The sequence below is a fragment of the Mesoplodon mirus genome (genome assembly GCF_964341445.2).
Source record: "Mesoplodon mirus genome assembly, chromosome: 18".
In the NCBI taxonomy this organism is placed as follows: domain Eukaryota; kingdom Metazoa; phylum Chordata; class Mammalia; order Artiodactyla; family Ziphiidae; genus Mesoplodon; species Mesoplodon mirus.
In genome coordinates, this window is record NC_138994.1 from 24,335,772 (window position 1) to 24,349,997 (window position 14,226).

At 46.1% G+C, this 14,226-nt stretch overlaps 1 protein-coding gene across 1 annotated transcript in view; it reads left to right on the top strand.

Annotated features, from left to right (window-relative positions):
* The first annotated feature begins 6,085 nt into the window (after positions 1 to 6,085).
* Positions 6,086 to 14,226, top strand: part of PRKCA (protein kinase C alpha) — a 381,054-nt gene continuing 372,913 nt past the window's right edge. The window contains exons 1-2 of the mRNA XM_082604759.1: positions 6,086 to 6,413; positions 9,205 to 9,236. Coding sequence (XP_082460885.1) covers positions 6,241 to 6,413; positions 9,205 to 9,236 — 205 coding nt within the window. The 5' untranslated portion in view covers positions 6,086 to 6,240. The remainder of the gene's footprint in view (positions 6,414 to 9,204; positions 9,237 to 14,226) is intronic.

Below are 14,226 nucleotides of genomic sequence, written 5' to 3' on the forward strand. Positions count from 1 at the left end.
AAAAAAAAAGGTTTGCTTGCAACAGTACCCCTTAATCTCTGACTTCAGTTTCTTCCCCCCTAACCCCCCACTTTTTTTTTTTTGGCGGGATCTTAGTTCCCCCACCAGGGATTGAACCCGCGCCTCCTGCACTCTTAACCAATTAAGCACAGAGTCTTAACCACTGGACCGCCAGGGAAGTCCCCTTCCCTCTTTAAAGGCCCTCCAAGCAAGCTGTGACACACTCACACCTCTCCACTGAAACTGTTGTTCTGTTCACTGTTTATCCCCATTATCCTATAACAGTGCCTGAGCATAAGTGCTCAATGCATATCTATTAAATAGTGTTTCTGAATGCTTTTTCTATTCTTCTTTCTTGTTAGAGTTATATCTTGTATAGAAATTTGAATGACATTTGAAAGGATTCCAAGGCTTTGGGAGGTATCACCATTCTAGTTCTAAGGCACGCCAACTACAGAAACAATTACAGATTGTATAGTTTGCCAGAAAAATTAAGTGTGCATTCAGAAGAACCAGGCTGTCATCGCTGCGCTGACTCTTGTGAAACAGCTCCTCCTAAGGGGACGTTGGTATGCCACGTCACTTACTGATTTACCTAGATAAACCTCGTGGGACATACCTTCTGAGCAGCTTCTCCAGGTTTTCCTGGAATCTTTGCCCTATGTCGATTGGTGGGAGATGTGCTATTTTTACTTCATGACTGCGTACAGCAGGAAACATCCAGACTAAAACAAGATCAAAGTTTTGAAGGTAGTCATGTCTGTGCGTTAAATGAGAGCTATCGTCAAAATAGAAGTGAGAGTGTGGATGAGTTAAATTTTCCTGGGTAGAAGTGTCCACAAACTTCCCTCTCCCACTCAAATCACCAAAGAGAATGTAAATTACACAAAGGCAGATATATATATAGTATACTATGTATATATATGTATATATATATATATATATATATATAGTAAACACAAGATATTAACATTCCAGGACCCAGCATTCATTGTTAAACAAAGGCATGGAACCTAGTAATTGCCAGCACTCTCCCTCTGCTCAGCCACCCTGATGTTCACTTCTGCCCCAAACTACCCTTTTTAAAACCGGCGGTTCCTAGAATTTCTCTGATGCAAAATCATAGAAGGCGGATGGAAGGCCTTACCCTGAAGGGAAAGATAGAGGGAGGTTTTGTTGAAAGTGATATGTAATGAAGAGTACAGAAAAAAAGTAAAGAAGAGGAGGAATAAAAGTCCCTCTAGCTGGGGGCAGAGGAGGGGGTATCTGTGGGGGCGGGTGGTTTCTGAGAGCCTACTGAGAACGTGGAGGGCTCCGAGTGAATGTGGCGGGCGGGGGAAAGAAGAAAAAAGAGGGCTTGGACAGTCTGGTTGAGAGCACCCACCACACACATGGAGCCCCTGAGTGCTTTGGGGTTGGAACTAAACTTGACTCTCACACCTACTGGATGGAGCAGGCTTGTCTTAGCCTACGGGCGAAAGGCAGCTGCAAGCCCTGTGGGAGGGCCCACGGGTTCTTCCCCTCGTCTTCCAGTTCACCTGTTTATTTGGACTAGTGGACTTGGCTATTTAGCTTTAAACATGTTTACAGTTTTGTTGAATACAGGATTGATTTAAGTTAACTGTACGCATATTTATTTATTTTATTTTTTGACTGAGTGCTACGCGGCTCGCGGGATCTTTGTTCCCCGACCAGGGAAGGAACCCGCGCCCCCTGCAGTGGAAGTGCGGAGTCCTAACCACTGGACCGCCAGGGAAGTCCCTGTATGCATATTTAAAGTCTGCATTGGGTGAGTTTTGATATGTGAATATCTGTGAAACCAACGAATAATGAACATAACTACCACCCCCCCCCCCAAAGTCTCCTCCTGGAGTTGATATTCTGGCATGTTTTGCCTTGTTTTAAGGTTTTATTGATATTATCTAGAGATCGAGAGATAAGGTAGGGGACAGATGAAACAGGATTCATCATGAATTGATAATTGTTGGAACTGGGGGACAGGTACATGGGATTCGTAGTTGTGTCACTTCCATGGGCTGATACGTCCCCCAGGCAGGTTCAGGGAAGCAGCTAAGTCCCTGCTCCCATTCCCGTTAAATTCTAGGCGAATGGAAGACTATGAGAGTTGCTTGGGTCCTCTTGCAACTAGTTTTTTTTCAAAGAATTCAGGCCTTTCATAAAAAGCACTTTAAGGGTGAGGGTGGCGGGAAATGCAGTGGGTTTAAGACATGAACGCCAGCTTACATTTTTGGTACTCCTTCTGCGGGTCATCTCTTGCTTCCTAAGTCACAGAGTGGAGGGAACGGCATCTGTCACTTCTGGAGGAATAACGGGCCCCGAAGTGGGGGGGTCTCACCATTCACTTTCTCCGAAATGCATGCTTGATAAAGCTGAGACCCACCATCTTACCTTGCATTTGTGGGAGACTTTAGGATTTACTACCCACCATCTGGTTTTATTTATATTTATATACATTTATATATATGTATCATTGGGTTAAATGCTTAAGAAAATCCTAGGGTTGTTATCAATATCTCCGTTTTTAGATGGAGAGACTTGAGAAGTTAATTGATCCAAATTACACAAATCAGTTAGTGCTGAAGCTCGGACTCAAACCCAGATTTTCTGGGTCCTCCATCTGGTTTGTGCCATGGCTGCTAGAGAAAACCTGGGAGAAAGTGGAGGAAAAACACTTTGTCGGGGAAGCAGAACACTTGGACCCCTAGAAGCTTCCTTGGGCAGTCCACTCAGGAATTTAACTTCTAGTTGTGGATTGGGGCTAAGGAGGAGGTGAGGGTCAGCAGCTGAAAACACTTCCGGAGCATTTCACATGTAAATTAGTACCATCTCTACTCTATGCAACAACAGTGAATTTCTGGCAATAAAACCTTTTGTGTTAAAAATAACAAATACCTCCTTTTGGTGACAACATTAAAATTTATGGTTTCCAATGCCCTTTCAAAATGTAAGCCCTAGGCCAAAGGCTTCTCTTCCTGCACAGAAAAGCGTTTATATTCCCACCATCCAGAGATAGTCACTTAAATGAACATTTTGCCATGTATACCTTTGTATACACCTGTGTGTACATGCACAAGCATATTTATATCATATAGATGCGGGTGTACATACATTTTAAAAAATGGCATCTCTGAATATCGTTTTACATCCTGCTTTCCCTTACCAGGGAATTATGGGCTTCTTATAATACAGTATATCTAATTAGGGATCGATGGTATTTTGCTTTGAGGTTTTCCAAAAGTCTGGTCCAGGCAGCACCTCTGCAAAGAGTGTTGGGCTTCCTCCTCAAGGTCAGGGGTCACAGAGGAGGGCTCTCACAAACTGTGTGTTCAGTCTACCATATCTGCTCTCCTGCACTTTCCCCAGGAAACAACAGACTCTAAAATCATTGCTAACGTCCATGTCTGACTGACCACTCCACCTCCCCAGGGGTTCCCCTTTCTGGAATCCTCTCCATTTTAGTGCCACCATGGAGATCCTTCTCAGGTGAGCTGCCAGAGCAGAAGCTGAGTCTGGCCTCTGTACTCGGACGCCAAATTAAATCTCGGAGACAGGGTTTTGGGTGAAGTAGAAAAGGATAGTTTTATTTTCCCAGGCAAAGGGGGCCACAGCGGGCTCATGCCCTCAGAACTGTGTATCCCAACCTGGAGGGGGTCGTGAGGAGTTTTCTAGTAATGGTTCAAAGAGCCGTGGTCAGCTCGTGGATCTTCTGATTGGTTGGTGGGGAGGTAATCAGGAGTCAGCATCATCAGCCTTTTGGGTCCACCGGGTCTGGGGTCTACGTGCTTGTGGGCAGCATGCAGTTAACTTCTCCCACCTGGAGGGGGTTTCAGTAACTGCAAAACAACTCAAAGATATTATGTGTGTATCCTTTGAGGGGGGGGGACCGACACCCTGCGCCAAGGTTGCACTGTTGTTTCTTGACTGCTCCTCCCTTGTCTCTGCATCCCCTCCCTTCCCTGAGTAGCAACTCTTTGAACCCGCCCGTTGGAACTCAGGGAAGCTCCTGGAGGCTGAATGAAGCCTATTTCCTGTAATTGAGAAGTGGGGGACACAGAAAGGCTTTTGTGCCCAGGAGTGCCCAGGGTCTGGCTCGGTTTCAGGGCCACTTGGGGCCCACACTCTCATCTGTCCTTGCCGGGGGCGGTGTTCCAGTGCCCGGGGATTCCCTGCCCCAGGTGTTAACCCCATGCCCTGAGCCACAGGTGAGCTCATCTGTAGGCAATAGAGCACTCACGCTCAGCCCAGCCATCAAACAACAAACTTCCAGTGAGTTCTCGCCCTGCCCATAAGGAACGACATTAAGCACTGAGGCAAGAGAGCAAAGCCACAACCAGAAAGAAAACAGATATTGTCTCTCTCTGGTCTCCCCGCTGCTGAGATCAGTGGCTCCACTCGCACACAGGTGATGGCCAGGCTGCTGCCAAGGTCCACTTGATTCTTAGCTCATCTTGCCTGTCAGTGTGCTCAGAGATCACCCCATCTGCAACTCCTCCCTTCAGCTCTCCCATATTTTTCTTCTGTCCTTGTATCAAGGTTTCAGGAAAACAGAAGGAAGCTTGTCTTCATAAAAGGTGTGAGGACCTTGGTCTTAGATGCAGAGATGGCTGTGAGGCAAGAATCTGTGTTTCCTTTCACCGTGTTCCATGTGATTTACAAGTGTTAAGCCATCAACAACCATGGTGTGAGACGCTTATGGTGTTCTGTGGAGAATTTGCTCAATATTCCCGACATACCCTGCTTTTCATTCCTTTTTTTTTTGCCCCCTTGGACTGGAGGGGTCAACCACTACTGGCAAAATTTCTGACCAGAATAGCAAGCAGGTGCAATATCTTTAAGCTCCAAGTACATTGGCGGGAGAGATTGCAAGTTAGCCAGCAAAGTGCATGCCCCATTAAGGGCGGGTCAATAACTAACACTTGTCAAAACATAAAAGACATTCCTATCATCATGGGTTCAACTGGGCAATCTTAAAAAATGGTAGCCCTATTTGGTCTATGTGATATGCTCTAAGATAGTATAGATCTTAGGAAAGCTTTCTTGCTTTTTTAAACCTCTCGAAGGATTAAACATGTTCCCTTTCTCGCTGTCTTCAGTAGATGAAGTTGTTTTGTGAATTTAGTGAATCTGACGATGAAATTAAACCATAATGAAACGTTGTTTCCCTCATGTATTTTAGCATCCTCCAGGCAGAACTAATGAATATTCAGCAAGTGATTAGTTGGTACAACCCCACGTGCGTCCTCGAAGACCCATGCCAGCCACCCTTTCACAAGCAGTTTTACTTGGTAATTTACAAATGTACTGGCTGCGCTGTGCACCTGCCAGTACGGCAGTTGTTAGCCTAGGATGCAAAACGATTTCTAAATTAAGGTTCTGGACTTGTAAAATCAAGAAAGGCTGATCATCCACGATTTAACTGTGGTAGCCAATGAGTAACGGGATAAACAACCAAGACGAGTCCTTTAACCGTCCTAACAACCAAATTAGACGTCTATACAAGACGCAGGTGAAGCACAATTCAATTGGAGGCCTATGAAAGGGCCCGTGTTCCCTGATTGAAAGTAGCTCCTTTTCTCCAGCCGTGTATAATAAACAGCGTGGTGGCCCGGGAGGGGCGGGGGTTGATATTGGAGCCAGGTGAAACCTCAAATTGATGCGAGCTTATAAAAGCTGGGCTCTTGTGCCGGAAACAGAGTGGGTCTTGGAAGCGGGAGAGGTAAGAAAGCGTCTGAGCGTGGCGAGCGGAGGGTGCGATGAGCCGCGTCCCGGGACGCGGGGCTGCGCTGAAGAGGTGGACGGCGTGAGCGGTGGACGGAGAAGAGCGGAGCGGGCGGCCCAGGGCGAGGAAGGCTGGGAGAAGGAGGCGGCGGTGGCGGTGGAGAACGGGCTCGCCTCCGCGGCGTCCTCTAGTTCCCAGGCCCGGACGCCCCCTCTGCTTTCCCGGCGGCGCGGAAAACGCGTGGGCGCCGACTCCTCTAGCGCCGGCGCGCCCCGCCCCCGCCCGCCCGGGCCGCGCTCGGAGCATGCGCGGTGGGCGGGCCGCCTCCGCCGTCCGAGTCGGAAGCGCTAGCACCGGCGCCGCTGTCAGTGCGCGAGGGGCCAGCAGCGCGCCCGCGGCTCCGCTCCGGCGCGGCTCCGCTCCGGCCCGACTCCTGCCGCGCCTCGGCCGCCGCCCGCGCCCCCCGCTCCCGGCGGAGGCAGCAGGCGGTTGGGGGGACCATGGCTGACATTTTCTCGACCAACGACTCGGCGGCCCCTCAGGACGTGGCCAACCGTTTCGCCCGCAAAGGGGCGCTGAGACAGAAGAACGTTCACGAGGTGAAGGACCACCGCTTCATCGCCCGCTTCTTCAAGCAGCCCACCTTCTGCAGCCACTGCACCGACTTTATCTGGTGCGTGCGCGCGGGGGGGCGCGGGGCCGGTTCTCCCCAGTTTTAGCTGTCTCTCCCGGGGAACTTGGGGAGCTGCTGGGAGTCCCAATTCGCCCGGGACGCCACGCGCGCGCCGGGCAGGACGCACGCGGGCGGGAGTCCTGGGAGTCGCCGGCCGGCTGCCCCCCGCCGCGGCAGGGGCGACACGGAGGCCCCCCACCTTTCCCCGGGGTTCCAGGAACAGATCGGGAGCTTCCGCGGGTCACGGCCGAGCGGCGCGGAGAGTCGGAGGGCGGGTTCCTGGGGAAGAGCCTAGGAGGTGGCAGGCGGCGGCTGCGCGGCGCGGCCCGGGCGGGGGGCGAGCCGGGCTGGGCGCCTCGCGGGTGTGGACACGGCCTTTTCCTTTGGGCTTGGACTCCGGCTCCGTTGCAGCCTTGGGTCCTGCCCGCTTGCAACACGTACCTGTTGGGTATGGAGTGACTCCGGCTTCCCTGCGGGAGCCCGGGGAGAGCGGACAGGCGACCAACTGTTGAGAGCGTGCGGGGGAGGGGGAGCGAAAGGGAGCGGGTAAAGGGCAGAAGAGCAGATTGAGTCCTTTAAAATAACCCTTGTCAGCACGGGGTTAGGCTGGTAAAACTCTGCGCGTGAGGATAGAGCCCGTAAGAAAAATGCTGGCTGGGCTGAAGGTGTCAGAATTCTGGTAACTTTCAGTGAACGCAGACATTAACTCGTCTTTGGGGGTTTACGAGGAATTGGTAAGTGGTGGGTTTCAGAGGGGCGTCTCTAAATCCTGTGAAATTACAGGAAATCGTGTATATGTTTTCTTCTCGTGAGTGGAATTGGGGCTTTTGTTACTGACTTTTTCAAAAGGTCCATGATCCCCTTTCAAATTTTTAAGCTGAAACTAAAGGCAGTCCAAATGCTCCAGCTGGAGGAGCAGTAGGTTCTTTTCAATTACGTTGCCAGCTACTCTGCCTCTTCTACTACTTGTTCCGGGATGTAGGACGCCCTCGCCAAGTCAGACATGTCTAGGGTTCCTTAACTCCTACCTCCCCCCACCCCCGGCTGGGGAATGGCACCAGGTTGACAACTGAGTGCGCCCTGCCACCAGGCAGCTGGCATATGGATCTTGTTGGGGCCCTCTGGAGAACGCTACCTGGATGCATCACAGCTTGGGAAAATCATCTCTAAGGGCAAGTCTCACAAACATGGTGCTAATTAACAGGTGTTTAGCTTTTCCTTTATGGCTTTATCTGAATCCATCACACCTGGGAAAATCATCTCGAAGGGCAAGTCCCACAAACATGGTGCTAATTAATAGGTGTTTAACTTTGTGTGGCTTTATCTGAACCCATCACACCTGGGAAAGTTATCGCCGAGAGAGCGCCCCACCTACGTGGTGCTAATGAGGTGCTTAATTTTCTTTTAAAAATCAGCTCAACAGTACATTTATGAAAAGCACAGCTATCTCCATGAATGGTTTCCGATGTGTAGTCAGCGTGTGAAGCAATTGTGCTCCAAGGAGCACATAGGTAATTGTAGGTAAGACTATTTAAGTTCTTGGAGCATCAGGGTAGAGGAGATTGCATTTAGTTAAGGGGAGGTCTTCAGCCTCGTGTATCAGCTGTGAAATTCCATTAGAAGGGAACACCTAGACTACTGATTACTTTTGCTGGAAGTAGGTAAGGTAGAAAAGGGACTTGCAACATATATATCCAGGCTAGCTGAAGACTTTCCACTATCAATTGCTAGCCCCTGGTGAACTGATGTGGCATGTCAGGTCACCAGGTGTAATGTTAGTGGAAAATAAAGATCTCCCCGTCCTCTTTCTCCTGGAGTAATCCCTGAAACAGTTTTCTGCTTAGCTGTAAAGCAACCCCTTGGAAGTTCCAGAAAAATATTCCCCAGCTTTGTCTAGCAGTGGTTTTAATTCTTCAGTTTTCTTTTCTTGGTCCTTGATTTACAAGTCATTTAAATATTAAAGCACTGATATTTTAAAACGAAGTGCGTTTAAGTGTTTTCTGGGTGGGAATGACTAAGTTAATTATAAAGATATGTGAAGTGCTTTGTAAGCTTAAAATGCTGTGTAAAGCAAGAGATTGACTCATAATCTTAGAATTTTAATGTAGTTCATCCTAGTTGGAATGGTGTTTGCAATTTAACGTCCACACCAGGGTTTTCTGCTTAGAAAGTAAATTCTCTAAAGTAATTTACAAGAACAAAATAGTTCCTGAATGTGCTTTGAATGCTATTGGTTCTCAGTAAAATTAGATCATAATCTCACATGCAAAAAACAGGGATGATATTTTGTAAAATGTGGCTCCTTTAAGCCAAAGTTTAATGTTAAGAGTGATGCTGCTTGGCAATCTCTAGACGAATACTTAAATTCACAACAAATGATGAAGCTGCTTTTTAGTTCTTTAGGGAGAAAGAATTTTCAGTTGGTCTTTAGGGAGCCACTTCAGCCTTTCTCTTTTTTTTAACATAAGGTCAGGTCCTTCTTATTCCCTGAATATTGTAGCCAACATCTTTATATTCATGTTCTTGTCTTGAAATTTACGTATTGATAACAGTGTAAAAAACAAACAAAAAAAGCCCTTGAATACGTTGAAACAGTTTAGTGAGCTTTTGGAGGCCAGATCTTTTCAAAGTTGCATTGACCCTGTGCTCTGAGCTATTTAGGCATGTTTTCCTGTCACATCATTGGGTTTCATGTACGAACCTTTAATTCTAGAAAGTTTGTTACATAACTGGCTTAAGATATGGTATCCAACACAAAATATGTTAAGTATTCTTTTTGTTTGTTTTTCAGGGGGTTTGGGAAACAAGGCTTCCAGTGCCAAGGTAAGCTGCCATGTTGATTTTATTTTCAAGTACAGCATGAAATAAGCATTCCAGCCAGGAACAGTGTTTCCAGTTATCTTTTCTTTGATCCTCCCACAAAAAAACGTTGTTTAGATGTTCTCAAAATATGAGGGCTGTAAATTTGGGCCTTAAAAAAGTTGTTTGATATTGCCTAGTAATCTGCATATAGAGCTGCCTTTTTCTTCAAGGGGGAAACCTTCCTGTAAGTTACTTTTTTTTGTCAAGAACCTTCTTGTCAGAAACTGCTGTCTTTGTGTGGGTGTTCAGAAAAAAATGAAATCACTGTGTGGCTTTTCTTCCTGTTTTTGTTCATCTTTTACCTAGGCATTGGGTTGGACTCCTAATTTTGGGCCATACAGCACGCTAGTAAGTTGCTTCTGGTTTTTGATGGCTGATTGTCATCCAGAGCAAAGTTTGCACATTTTAGGGCGGCTGCAGCATGAGGCGCGTTATTTCATCCTACACTCTCCATTGTATCCACAAAGAAATCCCTTTCTTCTGATCTGTAGTTGGCATTTTACACACTCCAAATATCTAACTTTTCATACCCTTCCATTTGTTGAAACATTTTTTTTAGAATGCCTTATTGCTTGTGAAGGCATCCCAGTTCATTGGCCCACCTTCTGGCTCTCCTCACTGTCTATATTATGTTTAATTCTGGTTACATTTCCTATCTGGGCTTCGGTTTATTAGGGCAAGTGGAAAGTGCATTCTAGCCTGGAAAATATTATCCTAACACTGTTTAATATTAAGTGCGTTAGAGACACACAGGGTGTACTTCCTGTAACTTTAAAGTTGTGCTCGTAAGTTGGTTACCATTTAAAACCTACACACTTGTGAACTTGTTTGCTATATGCCTTTTCTAAACATTTTTAGGTGCAGGTATTTTATGTATAATCTATCAGTATTCTACTTTCCTTCACATGTGTGCTTAACACCCCTATTTGAATGTATTTGGAGAGTCACATTGAGAAATCAAGTTGAGAGTCCTTTGAAAAAGAATGAAAGGCGTGTTGCCAGTCTAAGAGATGAAGGGAAGATGTGACTCCGCTTCTCAAAGTTGTGGACCTGAACTTCATAGGCAACGTTTGAAGTCTTTGAACATGATTTTAGGAAATTTAAAGATGTAACCTTGTGATTCTGGGCTAATGTGATACCTGTCTCCTGTCATTTTTGGTAATGTGTTTGGGTGGAGACCTAGGGAAACTCAGAAGAAAAATATTTACTAAATGTTCTAGGTAATGCATAAGAGAAAAGGCGGTATGTTATGTAGAAAATGAGCTTTTTAAATACAAAGAACCCCAGGATAAGGTTTGTCCCTTTGAGACCTGCAGGTTTTGTTGGTGAAATCGGAGAGTGGCCATACTAGGCTACAGAAAGACCTGAATGGTTTTCTCAGCATCTACTGAACTTTCAGTGGATTAGCAGGTTAATAATCTCACATTCGATCACTCCCTTTTACCTTAATTGTAAAAGTGCTACTCATAAATTGCACAAACACTGTATATAAAAATGAAATCTTGTTTCCTTTCCTATCCTCAGGAGTAACTTCTATTTAAGACATCCATTCATTCACTTATTTACACATACTTTTTAAAAAATAATCAATTTTCAGTCATCCTGCAACTTTTTTTTAGCAGTAGGTGATAGGTATTCTTCCATATCAAAACATCAGTTCTTATTTGCATGTGTGGAAATAGCAAATTGATTCACCTGAGACATTTAAATGTTTCTAAGTTCTCTGTACTATTGTAGTACAAATACAGCTGTCAGTATCCTTGGACTCTAGGTATTTCTGCAATAGATACATAGAAGTGTGTGGATGCATTTTAAACTACAATGAGCACAGCTTAAGTTGCTCTCCAGAAAGGTTCCAATTTGTATTTTCAGTATCAATATGAGAGTACCCCTTTCTCTTCACTCTTACCTATATTGGATAATATAAATCTTCTGCATTTTTGCTCTGGTAGGTGGAAAGGGCCTCTTTCAAATTCCATCTCTGTAAGGTTGGGCACTTCTAACATGTTTTAGCCTCTTGTATCTGTCCTGTGAATTTCCTTATATTTGAAATGCAGGGTTTACAAACCAAACTATGGCCGTGAATGTGTGCTGTACGCAGTATTCTTTGCTTTGAAGAATTAAACCTGATCCCTTGAATGAGTTCCCCTATTGCATTTACAGATTTTTCATTCACAGAAACCATTTCAAGTTATAAGTCTATTTGTGGGGAACTGCTTGTTACAGTTGTGTAGTTGTGTCATCTGTAGTTTTTGACTTCCGAGCAGGCCTGGGCTAACCCATTATCTTACTGTTGGTTGTAACTTAGATAATGTTAGCTCAGGGCAGGGCTCTTAATCACACAAGGGTTACCCAGTGTTTCCTATTTTGGTACTTGCCTCAGTCTCAAATATATTCTTAAATGGTCAGATGGTAAGTTTTCTCTTGATCTCTAACTCACCTTTTCCTGTTGGTTTGGTTTGGTAGGCTCATTAGAAGAATGACTCGTCCTCATGTGTGCCCTTTGCAGCCCACCCTCTAGGGATGACAGCTGGAGGCTGAGGCTGCTTTTAGTACCCGTACTTGTCACCTGATGGAGGGGGTGTAGTGTTCCAGCTCTTAGTATGTAGCGTGTTGCTTTGGTCAGAAGATAAAATACCTGCAGCTGAGTTTACTTCATCTCAAGAGGGGCAGATGCTCCAAACGAGTCACATATACATGGACTCGCTTAGCTTTAAACCTAAAATATTCACCATCATTTTACTTAGTGTTAAGTCAGAATTGAAAGACTAAAGAAATAAGTGAGTTTTAGTCCTTAAAATTGGGTTTGTAATCTACCATCTAGAAAGCATATTTTATAAGGGTGTTTCCAAAAGAAACATGTAAGGTGATTTCCCACTTCCTCCCTTCCCCCAAGATATAACATAAATGGATGCAGGGAGCTTTTCTGAAGAGATCTGTTGGGTCATTCCCACTTTTACCTGATGGACTCTATTCTGTCCTTAAAGCACACGTGGTACAGGGGTGCAACCCTGAAAATGTGTTACCAGGGCAAGTAACAAGGCTGATCCTGCGGTGAGAATTTGCTGCCTGACATGGTTGGAACCAAGGGCTTTAAACGTTGTGGGGGAGGACAGGGTAGATCTTGAAGCCGTGGAACCTTCTTCAGGTTCTTAGAGGTGAAGATGAGCCAAAATGACAGGACTCGAATTTGCTTTGTTTTTGTTTGGCTTATTCTGTGGGTTGGCTTGATCTGTTCCGTGCTCATTTCGTCTCCGTGAGGCTGCTGGAGAGCTTGGCCTTGCCTGCTTCTGAAGAAAGAATAGAAGCAAGCTTGTCTGGCCCTGGGCATTGAGGAAGTTGAGATTTAAGCCCGGAAGGTCTGGGTCCAGTTGGGGGTCTCTGTCCTGCTCAGGCTGCTCCCAGCAGCTGTCCGAGTGCCGGCCACCTCAGATGCTCTTTCTCGGGGGCCGTGGCGCCCAAAACAGCCGTGTCTCCTACTTTCGCTACTGGGAAAGGGAATGAGCCAGTTCGTTTCTTCCCCCCTCAGTTAGCAAGACCCATGCCCTTCTCTACTTACAGCGATAGAAACAGCCTCAAAAAGTGACCTGCTTGCTTGACGGGCCAAATAGTCTGTTACATCGGGCTAACCTGCTTCTTCTGTTTTCCCTGCTTTTTCTATTCCTTCCTTCATGGTGCATGTCACAAGTTAAGATGTACTGTCACTCAGGCTCTCTGAATATACCCTGGAGACAGCATCAGTATGAATTCCCATGGATGACCGGGATCTACTGTTGTGGCTGTTCGTCCTGGGTGGTCCCCCTGGCGCGTGCAGGCCGTCCGCAGGGATTTCATTCACGTTCATGTGCTTGCACAGCGCTGCTCGGCCAGGTTTGAATCTTGAGCCATTTCCCCGCGGAACACACACCAAATACTGTACGTAACCTGTGAGGCTAACTGAAGCTCTATTTTTCCATCATTGAGGGTGAAAAAAATCAGCGTTCTCCACCCCTTTCCTGATGACATTCCATCTTGAAGGCCTGTTTCAGGGTTGATATTTTGGCTTACCCAAGTAGGATGGTGCTTGATATTCCTTCTCTGAGAATGAAAGTTGATGTTTGAGTGAAGAAAAAAGAATGGTTTCCTCCCTTTGGCTGTAGGAGCTGAGGAATCCCAGAAAACTGGGCCCATCTAAGGGAGGGTGACCTTTAACAGGGGGGTTGAGTTGGCAGCTTTTCAGAAAAGGATGCCTAGTTATTCATCACAAGCCTCAGGGTTCTGAGAGCCAAGCAGTGTAGACAGCAAGTGCCAGGAGAGGGTTGGGGGCTGGGACCCGGGTGGGGCTGCGTGGTGAAGCTGGCCACCTTTGACAAAGTACCTGTCCTTTCTGTGTACTGGATTGGCCACCCCTAGACTCTGGGGTGGCCCATTGATTTCCAAAGTTGATGCCAGGATTTTCCATCTTCAAAACAGGTCAGCATTTCAGGACCCTGCTTCTCACTTGGTTACCCTCCCCCCAGATTAGAAGCCATGTGAACTATAGATGAGCGTCTGGTTACGTGTAAGTTCCAAATAAGGCAGGTCCAAGTAAGAGTGAGTATAACTCGGAACTCTGGAGGTTTTGCACTGAGGTCAGGCTAAAGGGTTATTTCAACTTCGAAGATGAAATTGTAATCCCTAAAATGCAGGGAAGTGTGATTGAGATGGGTAGTTAGAACTTTCTTTTCCTCTCAGAAGTTAGACACATGAAGAAAACTTAGTATAGGGGATTCCCATTTGGTGCAAACTGTTACGAAATGATTTCTGATTAATGGCTTTCTGAATTGCTGTCCTTTCACTCAGTACATTAAGTGCAAGTGCTTTTATTCACACACATACCCCCCACCCACCGAAGCTGATGCTGGTAGAAATCTCAAATATTTATTTTTGCAGATGAATCTGGCATGCAAATTTCCTTTAATTTTACACTGTG